The sequence below is a fragment of the Centroberyx gerrardi genome, chromosome 11, assembly GCF_048128805.1.
Source record: "Centroberyx gerrardi isolate f3 chromosome 11, fCenGer3.hap1.cur.20231027, whole genome shotgun sequence".
In the NCBI taxonomy this organism is placed as follows: Eukaryota; Metazoa; Chordata; class Actinopteri; order Beryciformes; family Berycidae; genus Centroberyx; species Centroberyx gerrardi.
Genome location: NC_136007.1, coordinates 25,329,548 through 25,343,281, shown reverse-complemented (window position 1 = coordinate 25,343,281; position 13,734 = coordinate 25,329,548). Strand labels below are relative to the sequence as shown.

The window sequence follows — 13,734 nt, the reverse complement described above, 5'->3', positions numbered from 1 at the left end:
ACTTTCCATGATAGCGGGGATGCTCCTCAAAGGCGTTGCTCATGATATAGTTTGCATACCCTATACTTCACTTTTAATTGAAGTATGAAAGATAAAATACACGATGAAGCGCAATTGTTTCTATTCTATAAAGCAATCTGAGCCCAAAGCCTTCCGCATAACTTTGACAGAAGAATGGCAAAGCAGATTTACGAGCTTTGGGGAATGTCTGCAGGGGCAGGTCGTTTTAAAATGTCACCATTCTTTTGGCCCAGCCTGGAGATCCTACGTGATGATAGGAGAAACTTGGCAATGTAATCTGGGCCCTCTTCCTGCAGCATATTTCTTTCTTTCTCTCTCCCTGCATTTCCACATTCATCTTCAATTTCCCTTGCTCTCTTCCTGCCTGGCTATCACTTTCTCCCCACCTCTCCCCCGCAACTCTTTTTCATATTAATTTTCCATTTCCTTTGTCTGCCTCTTTTCCTCCCACTGACGTTCTCTCCCTCTTCCTCCCTCTCAAAAAAAAGAGACAAAGAGTTGGTTGAGACCAAGGGCAGACGGGTATCTAGGAAACAGTGCCCCTGTGGTTGGCTCGACACATCAGCCCCAGACATCAACCCAATCTAAAGTGCGCACAATGTAAGTCATTATATAGATGGGGGCGCAAATTAGCCCAGCAGCCTTGACCTTAACCTCTAACTTCATTCCATGATGCAATATCACGGTTACACTGAACCGCACTGGGAGGTTGGTGTCAGTTGGCAATAGAACTTTGGAAATTCCAGTGGTGCAAATTGAAACAAAGAGCTGCCTCTTAGCCTGTTGTACTGCAGGGAATAACTGGCTCAAGCTTAAAGCCAGTGCTGTCTCACTTAGAACTGGCAAATGTAAAATGTAGCAGGTTGTGAGTGCAAATGGAATCTTAAAGCAGCACAAAGAGAAAGATGGGGTGGACTCCATAAAAAGTCTCTGATCCTTATTCTCCTTATTCATTGAGTATTGTGTGTATATCAGATGAAAATAGACATCATTCATATCATATCTTCATGTAATTATATCTAAAGCTATAGAAATGATGATATTTAATGCCTTTATATCGTGTCACAGATGACTAACTTGTATCTTATCTGCCAATGTTTGATTGATAGAAAACATAATTTACTAGAATTAAACAGTGTCTCAGAGGAAGCTAGAGCATCTGCTCAGCTTCGTCTGTGGGTTGCAATGGGCATGGATCTTACTGTACTCATGGGCCTAACTCAAGTATCCAAATCAATAGTGAATTTGCAAAAACATCCCTAAAGCTGAGGGGTGAAGCTCGCCAGTAATACATCAAGCTGCAACAAATGGATTTGCAACTATTCAAATGATACAAGTGGACTGTCAGATTAGCAGACAACCCCAACTAATCACACTTGTAAGTTAAAATAAATCATGAAATAAACATGTTGTCCTAACTTTGAGGTCTCAGGGTGTAACCATCCTGTCTCTACTATATATATATATAAGTTTTGTTGATGGTTCATGGTACCTTCCCAGACTTAGTGGTTTGCTTGTTCCCTTCATCAGGGAATCTGGGTTACATATGTAATCTACTGCTCTCTTTTGTTGTGGCTGTCAACCTGTAACCCTAACCATAGCTCCCCAGAGTGAGCTGGCTTTCCCGGCAGGTTTTGGTGCTCACTGATCAAATCAGGGGAAGACAAAGTGTGTGCAGATGCTAAAAGATTGTACTAAGCTTCTGTATTTTTACCACAATCTCCTAGTCAGTGAGACTATTTTTCTTCTTGCTGCAGCAGGCACTTGGGATAAGAGGTGTAAAGGACACTTTTAAAAGAAACCTTTTCCCTTATCTGATGCAGACTGCAGCCAATCAATCAAGTGGCTGCTTAACAGATATTGACTACTAGAGACTAGCATGTTAATGGTATATTGCCTCTAATTGGAATAAGAGCGTTTTTACAAGATTTGAATGTTATCAGATATTGTTAAATTTTATTGCAAAATACCTTTCATGGCTTGGACCCTAATTTGTGCAGTTTATTTCTACAGGCTTTTGGAGAAACAGCAATGGCAGTGTGCCATTTGTTGAATTTTCTACAGGGTGTATTTTACACAAGGGGATAAGGCAGAAGACACTATAAGACAAGATCCCTGCTATACATTAATTACATTTTTAGAGATTGAGATTGATTCATCGAAGTTGAAAAAAGTATTTCTACAGAACAAACTTGAAAACAGTGGCAAACTGTCATCTGTTACCCTGGGCCTTTGGTGATACCAAACTTGACACAAAACTGTCTAAGAAAATAATCAGCATTTTAGTCCTATCAATCACATACAGTATACTGTACATATTATATCCAAAAATACCTTATAATCACAGCATTCGAGCACCAGATTATAGAGAAAGTGGTACACAGGCACATGACATATAAACAACACATCCAACAACATACAAGGTAACTGGAGAAAGCATGGCAGAGCCAAGGTCAAAAGCTAACTGCCCCATTAGCCCTGGGCTACCTTGGCTCTAAACTCTGAGCTAACAAGCATTTAACACAGGCTAACTCCAAAGTGGCTTGTCCCCAAATTCAAGCCGCAGGTTATCTGAGCCTGTTCTGCAGCAGAATTAGCCCCAATTTCTTGGGATTATCCCCAGAAAATCCAGTAAACCCAGGGCTAACTGTTGTCAGTGTGAATTGAGTTTAGAACTGAGGAAGACAATGATGTTATATTTATGTTGTCAAATCATATGCTTTCTTTGACCCATCACTGTGCTCATGTTTTTGTGGTAGCTACCGTCTGACAGGATATGTGTAAAGACCTTTTTTGTCATTATTTTCCATTAGCCATTCAGGTAACATGGTGATACCTGCCAACCCTTCTAAAGCTGGGGTATTTGTGTGATGGCGATTGGTGGAAATTACTAAAAGCCTACATGGAGCAAAGTGTAAGATGGAACTGAAATTGTTATTGTCATTAAAGGATAATTCTGGTTATTCATGGTTATAATTCTTATTTTCCTAGTTTTTCATAGTTTGATTGATTTTGTTCAAAATTCATCATTTACTTGTCAGGAACACTGCTGTCCAATACACACTCAAGGGCCAAAGAAAGTTCCGTTGAACCCATAAAGCGAATAAAACACGTCTGTTCAACACAATAACACTCACACTGCAGTTACACATATCTTTAAATAGCTGCGATTGAATGACATTTCAGTAACAATAGTCCATTTGATACTTTTTTTGCATCGCCCACACACTTCCTTGTTTACTTGTCTTGCTGCTGGTCTTCTGCCCTGTTCAGGTCATATCAGAAGAAACAACAGGATTTCATTGCTTCAGCTTGAAATTTTTATTTTTGAATTTTGGGGTTCAACTGTTGGAGCTTCCTTTGGCCCCGGAGTGTGTATTGGAGAGCAGCGGTACCAGGGAACTGAAGCTATGTCAAGCTGCACAGTCAAGTAAGTGACAAAATTTTTAACATAAACCAATCATGATGACAAAAACTAGGAAAATAAGGCCCAGGTTGAAAATAACCAGAATTATCCTTATAATTATCCTTTAAATTATTACTGTAACTGAAATTATATTGCCCTAGGAAGTAAAAGAAGAAAGGAAGTAAAACTCTTTGGGTTATCCAAAACTAATATACAAAAATATTACTTGCGGCGTCCTCTCATTACTCATACTTGCGGCATTTTTACATTGGGGAAATTCATTTATTTAATTTGCGATGGCAGAATGAATGCATGATAAACACATACCAGAAGGTGGGATTATCCCCAGGGGCGGTTTTAGTGATTTGGAGGCCCCAGGCAAAGACCAATGTGTGAGGCCCTTCTCCATTTTGCTTAACGCAATCATAGCTAGTGAACAAAAACTATTTGGAGGCAGCTCTTTTCAGTTAAAAAAGCCACAGAACTAAAGGACAGACCCAAATGAGAATTCTAACTGTTCTAACTGAAGAACTTCAAATGACCTTCTGTCACACACACACACACACACACACACACTCAGAGCTCTTCATCTGATGCACAGCACCGCGACCGCTAGGTGTGGAGAACAAGATGAGGGAAGCAGAAAGGGATACTATACTACGGAACAATACATTGGCTCTTGTACATATGAGAATTGATAACTGGGCCGAGGTGCTATGAAAAATGTCCTAGTGAGATATTACGAACAATGTGCATCATGCAAGAACCACTCGTACTAACAGATTCGTTCTTAAATCACTCGTACGAGCGATTTAAGAGAACTTGCCGCATTCACCAATTTAGAATTTTCTCTTAGGTACGAACAAAATCTATGAGTGGTCCAGACCTGTACGAGTCACGTACAATCAACCTGCCGTTCTCCAAAACAAAAAAAAAACTTTGTTGTTGACTAATAGATTGTATCTCTGTCACTCTGAAGAAATTTTGAGTTTGAATATATAAATGACACTGTAATGTATAATCATGTTGAGATTAACTACAGTGGTTATAGTCACAGGAAAAATAGCAATCTCATAAATATCCATACATAGTAGCCTATAAGTGCGCTCAATACAAAGACAAAACAAAAAACACTAATAATTGTCAGGTTATTTGATAAGTAGTCAGGTCAGACAAAGGCAAGGTTAGATTGTATTGGGGAAAATACATTATAGAGGGAGATGAATCTGATTTAAGCTATTTTACTCCAGTTGATAACGTTAATGTGGGTAAGTGCAAGTGAATCTAAATTTTAAAAAGAGAAATGGCTTTAGGTCTTACCATTAGAGTCATGCATAAGCCTACATCATCACATGCTGCAGCAGCTTGCAAGTCGCTGTCCAGGGCAACATCCTCTGCTGAACACCTGACGCAGCCACATCGCCAATTATGGCAGGTATAGGCCTATTCTTTCATCTGTCTTTGTAACGGAGAATTCCTCTTGGCCCCCTCCTGTTGCAGTCATGGATCGTCTTGCTTTTTGCATCTAATTTCATGTCAAGCCATTTCTTTTTTTATTTCTGTGACGGTGCCCTAACGACAAATCATTATAGTCCTATAATATTCCTATAATACTCCGATAGGGACTTAGAGTGTCTGTGATACTCACTAGTTTATAGTGACCATATCATGGTATTTTCATCTTCTGTAGTATCACTATAATATTCCTATAGGGAATTATAGATTTGTTGGGATATTAGTATTCATCTAAAATGTAGTATAGGAATACTAGGCCTATAGTTGATTTTTGTAAGGGAACGCACAACAGACAACACTGCATTAACAGCACAAGTTATTTTTTCCCATTCCTTGGCTTTAGCAGGGCCTTTGATTCCACTATTGAATTATATTAAATATTATATGCTTTGGTTGACTTATTTCTGATACTTCGGTCTCAGAGCTGGTAGACTTCTCCTTAGTCTTCCGTGTCATTTTTATGAATGAAGCTTCCCGACATATGGGCCGGACCCCTAACCTTATATGGCATTATTGGGGCGTCAATTATGCAAATTCCCAATTCTCATGAATGCGCATTCATTTAGAACAGGTGGAATTTATAAAAAAAAAAATTCGCAAGGCCCTTTGGCAGACAAGGCCCCAAGCAATTGCCTACCTATGCCTTATGGCAAACCGCCTATGATTATCTCTAAAATTTAATGATCAGTGGAAGGAAAAACAAAAGCAGAGGAGGGAAAATCCCCTTCATCCCCCCAGCAAACCTCACCTTGAGCATAACACAGAAAACAATCTAAGGTGGAAGAAGGAAACGTCAGCGCATTGTAGCTGTCTAAATTAGTCACTAAACATATTGATAACAGTCTACATTGGTAAGCACACCATTGATATATGATTGACAAAAAAAGTATATATACGGTATACCGTCCAGAATTAATGTGTGCAAACATCTTTGTTTGGATCCCTTTCACCAAAGAGGATAAAGCAAACAGAAAGTGGAAAGAGTGTCACTCCAAGACTTGCAAAAAACTGATTCCATGAATCAAGAAGTATAGACATTGGCTGACCCACTTTGGTCATCAGGCCAGCACATTATCTTTGGGCAGAGACAGATGTGTGAATCAACATGGAGCTGCGGATCGCAAGACGGGGAAGTTTTTCCTCTTTGAATACATTAACTGGAATACATCGATCTCTTTGAATGTATGCCTACAAATCATGTTAAGCACTGAAAAAAAAATCCTTAAAAGAATGTGTGATTTTCATTGTGATAAGGGGAAAATTATAAGGTATTCAAAGACAAATCTTACAAAAGGTTTAGCTGAACACTGATTTTAACTACTTCATGTACTTTCCCCCAAAGGGCCACTAAATATGTGATTGTTTTTACTGACCAATAAAATATTGAAAAAGTTATAATGTGATAATTTTGGACAGAAAACATCACATTCCTTTCTCCTTAATGTAACACATTGATTCCAATAGTGTCATGACATTACCTTTCCAACCGTTTAGAACTGCAGTAATTTCATATGGTAAATAAAACAGATAGGTTGTCTCAAGAAAGAAAGGAATATTTAAGGGAGCGGCCTGAATGAGATTGCATTCTCCATCTTACCGGCGTATTCCGGGTCCACGTGAGGAGGGTAGAAGCGGAAGTTGATGAAGAAGGGGATGGGCATGCCATACTTGAACCACTCCACCACGTAGGGCTGGCCGTTCAGGGGGTGGGACACGTCGCATCCCAGGATGACGTTCTCTCCTGCACGTGCCGTCACAAACTGGGGCTCCTCTCGCACTCCGTGGGCACCTGGGGTAACGGTACGGAGCGGTCAGGCTGAGAAATACCAATGGAAATCTGGGCCACAAGGTAACGATGTTAAGTGTCCACTAAACTAAAGACATGTCTCAGCATATTATTTACTTAGGGTTTGTTGACGGAGTACAACTGCTATTTCACAGCATCGTCCTGGGGCACACAATTCACAGAATTACATTTACATTTTACGTTTACATTTAGCTGATGCTCTTATCCAGAGAGATTTAAATTGAGGGCAACCTTAGAATAAGCTTCAATTCCTAGATCATCACCATTACAAGTAACCACAAAACAGAGTGCGGTCAAGGCCTTAGTGCCCTTACAATATTCCTGTGACCATAGAACAATCATGTAAGAATGAGTGCTAGTAAAGAAACAGAATAAGAGTTGAGGAGACACACAGGAGGGATTTTATTAAGAGAGAGTAAGTAGAGTGAATATGGAGGGGAAATTACTGTTTACTTTTGTTTTATTATTACTGTAGGGTATAGTAGAATTACTACCAGTACAACCACAGTCTTCTACTGCTGTCCAGTGAGCAGCTCCACTGGAGCAGTTAGGACTTAAGTGCCTTGCTCTTGACAGTAGTCTAGTTGTTGAGGGAGGAGAGACTGTCTCTTTTGAACTTCCCTTCTCCATATTTTTTGAGCCGGCGTTGGGGTTCCGACCCTCGCCCTTCCATTCACAAGCATGCCTGTCTAACCTTCAGGCTATCATAAACACTTTAGGTCTCTGGTAGGACGATTTCACCAGTTCCACTGAAATGCCACCATACGCCTTAAAGATGGTTCAGCTTAGAAAAAATACTGCAAAAGGGTCGCTAGAAAAACAACAGCTTCACACAGTGAGTGAGTGTTTGTGTGTGATGACACAACCATGAGCTACAAGTATCATCACTCAGAGTGGCAAAGTCTGCCAGTGACAAATTCAATATGGAGCCAAGGCCAATGGGTTGGGAAAAGAAAGATTAACGGCACTCGCAGACAACTGAATGTGATTTGTCTTGATAGAATCTTTTTCAGCTCATTCGCCCAAGATAATGTGGGTAGACAAAAGCTTTTAAAGAGGTAATGCCACAGTAATGCAATGATGTTCAGTAATACTTCAGTATGTATGCACACCTTTAACCTTTTGTAAAAGGAATTCACTCTATTAGTTCAGTGATAAACCAATCCCATTGAAACTGTGTGTCTGTGGGATAGCTGTTGGACCGACACATCGATCCCAGGCTAATTACTGTGTAGCTTGCCTTTATGAGCGGAAACCCGGTGTGGTAGCATTTTACCAGTCGATACGGCTAATCAGATGTACTCACTGCTTGTCCCTCTGTGGCCTGTAGGGAAGCAGGGGAGCGCTGGGTTTGTCTGCATAGAGATGATGGCCTACTGTGTGCCTTACATCTCATTAGTAAAAATTAATAGTAACAGGCACTTTTTCCTAGTTTGTGTTCAAAATTCGTCATACCTCCAGGTCTAGGGCTGGGACAAATCACTAATTTTGGTGTAGGTCCACAAGTGACTAAGCGTACCAGGTGTGAGGAGTTTTCTGTGACAGTTTTCTGTGATTCCAAGCAGTCATTATGAGGCTTTTTGAGGTTGCTTGTTTTAATCGGTGGCGTCAGAGGGATTATTGACGACTTGTTATTGACGTTTCCTTTAGCAAGCCCAGTAACTCATATTTTTTCAGGCACTAAAGTCTCTTAGTCTAGCATAAGCTAATGACATTGCAACATTAACTGACTATTACACTTTCATCTGATTATCAATGTTTCAAACCGTCTTTCCATTCAGTTTATGTCGGCACAGACAGACCGCGACTCGAAGGAGCACAGATGTGCTGCGTCATAGTTGCAATGAATTATGGTAATTGTAGTTCACTAAAACGCTTTTGGCGCTTGCCTTGGCAGCATTAAATCTTGATTGTTTGAAAACTATACTGGCGAGAACCACCTGCTTCATGCATCACAACATCTGAAATGACGGGCTGTTAATTTACCTGGGCGGGCCTCCCAAATATTAACACTGTATGGGAAACACTGTTTAAATTGGTTCATGTATTGGCACCTATTGCAAAAAGAAGGATATTTTCACTAGGCACGCTGCAACGCTATCAAAGTCAATCTCTGACCGACCTTTGGGTTGCAACCCACCAGCTGAGACACACTGCTAATTCTAATTCCAGTACAGTAGATACAGTATACTTATACTGGACAGTTAGAATGTCAGGTAGCTGGCAAGATAAAAGTCTGGACTACATTATGCATCATAACATTCATATAATCCATCATTTGAAAACTGGAAAAATAGCAAATGTTATCATCCATGATCTGACAGCTAACAGAAATGGATGGACAAATGTAATGAATGGAAATGTTCCTATAACAATTCTCAGTGTGGCATTCAGCCACATTGGGACACACAGGCACACTCAATAATCCTATATTTGTTGTACATGAACTTCAAGAGATCAACTGTGTATAAAGGCATCTGAAAGGCCAGATTTTTTTCACCAGATTTTTTCTTCAGTCAGGACATAAAAGGGGATGATGAAAGCAACATATACCATGGCCTGCAAGTAGTTCCAAGCCAGGACAAGTAGCAAGAGGAAAATGAAGCACACAAGAAAGATCAAGAGGAATATGAGAAAGTGAGGCAGTGATATTTGTAGGCTATCTTCCACTGTCCCATTTGTTGCAAGCAGCGGTGCTGCAAGCAGTAGTGAGGGATGGGGCAGGAAAATACAGACAGCTTGATAGAAACCCAAATATTCATCTTTGTAAAGAGTGATACTTCGCTGAGCTTCAATGCTGACACTTGATATTTTTCCACTCTGCAATTAGCCTACCAGAACATGCAGTTTTGTAGAGCAGACCTAACAAATTACATCGCTGTAATACTTCACCATCCTTTCAAGACCAGCCATAAATTCTCAGTAGTGTTACCCAAACCCAAATTATCCATCTTGAGTTGACAGCTTGAGCTTTCAAATGCATATTGAGGCTGCTGTATGAAGGCACGAAAAGCCTCAACAGTCACCTTGAATTGAGGTCAAAATGAAAGAACTTAATTATCTTAGTTTTTCACTAAACAGAGGATAGTTATCTTATCTATTATGCCTAATTATAAATGTCAGATGAATAGAATGAAAACACCTTCATACAGAGTGAAGTGTACATCAACAAATAGCAGAAAGCCATCGGAGAGCAGTGTTCCCCCAAATCCTGGGCTGAGGTACAGCACACATCCAGAAGCATTTCAGTGTAACACTGCAGTAATCTTGTAAAACACTATGCACAAAATGGCAAATCTGTGTATTCATCATCACCAGCACAGGCCTATAATTTGCAAGCGACATACAGTATATAACACCGTGATGTGCTATATATATATTCCCTTCTTACATTGCTAAGAGGTTGTTCGGATCAGAAAAAGCCTGTGGATTCGTGATTTGACGGGCATGTGTGCTCTCATGCTTGCTGGCAGAACCAGAGATAATAACGGAGCAGTAGTGCTTTTCCCAGTAGTGAACCCCCCCCCTTCGCTCTCACACACACACACATAGACACGCACACACCACCTCAAGCAGCACTACGTGTTGATTGGCTGCTGGTGACATCATCGCAGAAAGCACAAAAACAGGCCCCTTGGAAGGTATGACTTCACTGTTTATACAGATGAGAGGGAGAGAGAGAGAAAGAGAGAGGAGAGGTAATATGCTCATCCTCTGCCCCATAAGGGTTTAGCTCATTTACAAAGAAAGACCCAGGGGAGAGGCACCATCACAAGGTACAACCACTGAGGTGCACACACCGCCGAGGCTGCCGGTTGGTGGCTGGGGGGAGGGGCTTGGAGGGTATGTATGATCGACATAGGAGTAAGTAGAGTAGAAGGGATATCATGTTATGTAGAGGCTGCCACCTGCGTCACATACAGTGGTTACATAAAGTATTCACCCACCTTGACTTGCTGCAAAAATTGGTTTCAATTTTCTTTGGGATTTTTGGCCTATCTATGCAAAGCAGTCTTTCCTATCAAAGTGGTGTGGAAAGTCAGGAAATTTATGTTAAAGTACAAAATTCCAATAACAGAAACATCTAGTTTGCCAAAGTATTCACCTCCTTTACTCACGTGGATTACTGCCTCAACGGCAAAATATTTCATAACATAAATGATTCATTCTTCATCCTTAGGTAAGACATTTGGAATATATTCTCTTCTCAAAATTGTTCTCATTTTACAAGAAGACTTATACCAGGTTCCTTAATGCATCTTAATGGGATTTTAGCGTGTTTAGGGTGTATTCTGCTTGAGCATGCTCCAGCACAGTATGACTTAAAAACCTATGTGATTTATGGATGACATCTGATTTCCGGTCCTGGGGTCTTAAAGATAAACTATTTTCCTTCCATCAGTATTTATGAAAGTACAGAAGGTGCACAGTCTTCTCTAATTTTACTATGGAAGTCAATGAGGAAACTGGACAAAAAAACCTACTGAAAAGTTCACCCTCTGCCCTCTGAAGTCAATTAAAGAGACCATTTGTTTCTTCCCCATTACTGTTCCATTTCATGTTGTAATTCCTTACTACAATCAACTTTAAGACAGCTGTTACCCAGCCGGAGCGGGACTCACTTTCATGTTGCAGCCTTGCTCATAAAACAGTACATTTCTATAACCTACTTATTCAAGGTGACAAATGAAACCATGCATGATAATTTGGCGTGATGCAATAAATGAACAATACACATATGACGCATAAATACACAACCCATTCTAACATTTTATTCCAGCCGGGACTGTGTTGGCACTTATAACATTGAATATAATACAGCTTCCACCTATCCTGTCTAAGCTGGTCCCTTGGCTTGTCCCTGGCACTTCCCAAGCAGTGACAACTGGCAAACTTTGCTAAGTGCCAACAAAAATGAAAAATAAATGAGATTTTTACACAATACAACATAAATTATTGATGACTTAGCAAGGTCAATGCATTATCGCACAGCTGATTATTCTTGCACCTGCACTTCGTAGTCTTACTGTATCTTATTCCAAAGTTGAACTCATATTGTGGCAGTAATAAAAATAAAAGCCCTCTGAAAGTGTAACTAATGGAGGCATTAATAATTTTGCCAGCCCAATAAGTCAAGGGGGTCTACAACACATTGGGGGCATGTAATATACAGTAAATGGCCAGAACATTGTAAATTGCACTTCTTCTTTGAGCTACACTTTGCTCACCACACATCTGCTGTACCTGCAACTGCCAAACAAAAAGGGGAGGCACGCACACACACCTCCGGCAGCCTGGCCAGTGTTTGCAGCAAGGTAACTTGATCAATTTGGAAAAACCATTACAAGAGTTTGTGCCCAAACACTGACTAGACCAGTGAGAAGGATTTGTCCCGGCGCTCCCCATTAACCATTCAGGCTCTGACTGTCACTTCCTAGGCCTCTGAACTACACAGATCTTGGGGTGGTAGCTATACAGACAAGCAGTCACTGCATTATAAAACCTCTTGAAGTGGCAAAATGTGAAATTAGTTATAGCTCAATTCCTGTTTTTTCACTCTTAAGGTAGCTAAGTCATAGGACCAAGTGTGTAATTATTGGACAAATCATCTGAGAACATAATTCAACAATAATGATTGATGATTGATGTTTGATGTATTTGCACAAAATTTGAAGAATCATGGTTTGACACCCCTGCCATTAGCATTAGCAGTGGCTGAAATGCTGACATTTGTATGGCACCAGAGCACCAAACCCTGCATTCTAATTTCACCTGGTTGTACTCTAATTTTTCTTTAAATGCAAATATTTTATACTTCAAAATAGCACAGTGATAGTCCAATGCAATTTGGGAACTACTGTATACCGTCAGCTTGGATTCAAAGCACTAAAACTCGATCCAAGCTGGTATTTTAAAACATGACGTCATTTCCTAAAATAAAGTGGTATTTAATCTAAACGACTGACTATTAATTAGATGATTGAGCACAACCAAAAAAATGTCTGCATTTGTAAGGCCAAAGGGGGAATTAAAAACAGCATCAAATATGCCTCCTAACCCAAAAAGCATTACAAGAAAGAAGCCATTAAGAGCTTATATTCCCCCACTTGAGATCAAAGGCAAGTACAGTAGTTTTAAATCAATAAAGCAAAATCTGCAAAGCCATAGGAACTATATTCATTGTGCAATTACCCCTTGAAGGGAGAGGGAATCCATTTGGAAAGAGCAGTTGAAAATGAATTGTGAAAGCCGGCTTGTGTGTTAGACAGATCAGTTTAAATGGGGAGGAAAATAGAAAGCAACGGCCGAAAAGTGAAATTATTTTGCCTATATGCTTAGGCTAATTGCATTGCTCATCTGTGTTTGTCGGCTTCTGCTATGACCCCCTAATATAGCAGCGTGGCTTGAAAATCTAATGCTACACCAAAGGGTGTGGGAGAGTTGACCTAATTCTGCTCTCATACCCTCAAACGAACATCCCTCATCATTTGGAATTCAAAGGAGATCGTTCCTGAGTGTGTGCTGCGTCTGAGCCCTCCTGCATCGCCTGTGAAGTGAAGCCACAGCTATAGGTTATGATGGTAGTAGCCTTAACTCATATTGAGGTGTTGTGAAATTTGGTCGAATTATTTGAGCAAATGGATTTAACGAGAACAATCCTGATAGCCTGACTTTTTTAAATTAATTTATCAGATTAGCACATGAGAATTACATAGGTTGACTTTCAAAGGCCTTTAACCTTGTATGTGGTTTCCATTGGTTGTTCGTCCATGCAACCAGCCGAAGCCACTGGTCAAGGTGACTTCTGACAACTTTTAAACAAGGACTTCAGGTCAGCCAGCACTGTGGTGTTGCTGTCAACAAAATATGCACTCAATATTAGGACGTCCATTAATCCTGCCCTTCTCCATGGCCTACTTTTATTGGGGGTACTGATGCTCATCGTCAGAGCCCTGGCAAATTCCTTAATAAAATTCACTCTTTT

The 13,734-nt window shown here is 40.3% G+C and overlaps 1 protein-coding gene across 1 annotated transcript in view; it reads right to left on the bottom strand.

Moving 5' to 3' along the window:
• Positions 1–13,734, bottom strand: part of igsf9bb (immunoglobulin superfamily, member 9Bb) — a 111,709-nt gene that overhangs the window by 76,084 nt on the left and 21,891 nt on the right. The window contains exon 2 of the mRNA XM_071924514.2: positions 6,540–6,731. Coding sequence (XP_071780615.2) covers positions 6,540–6,731 — 192 coding nt within the window. The remainder of the gene's footprint in view (positions 1–6,539; positions 6,732–13,734) is intronic.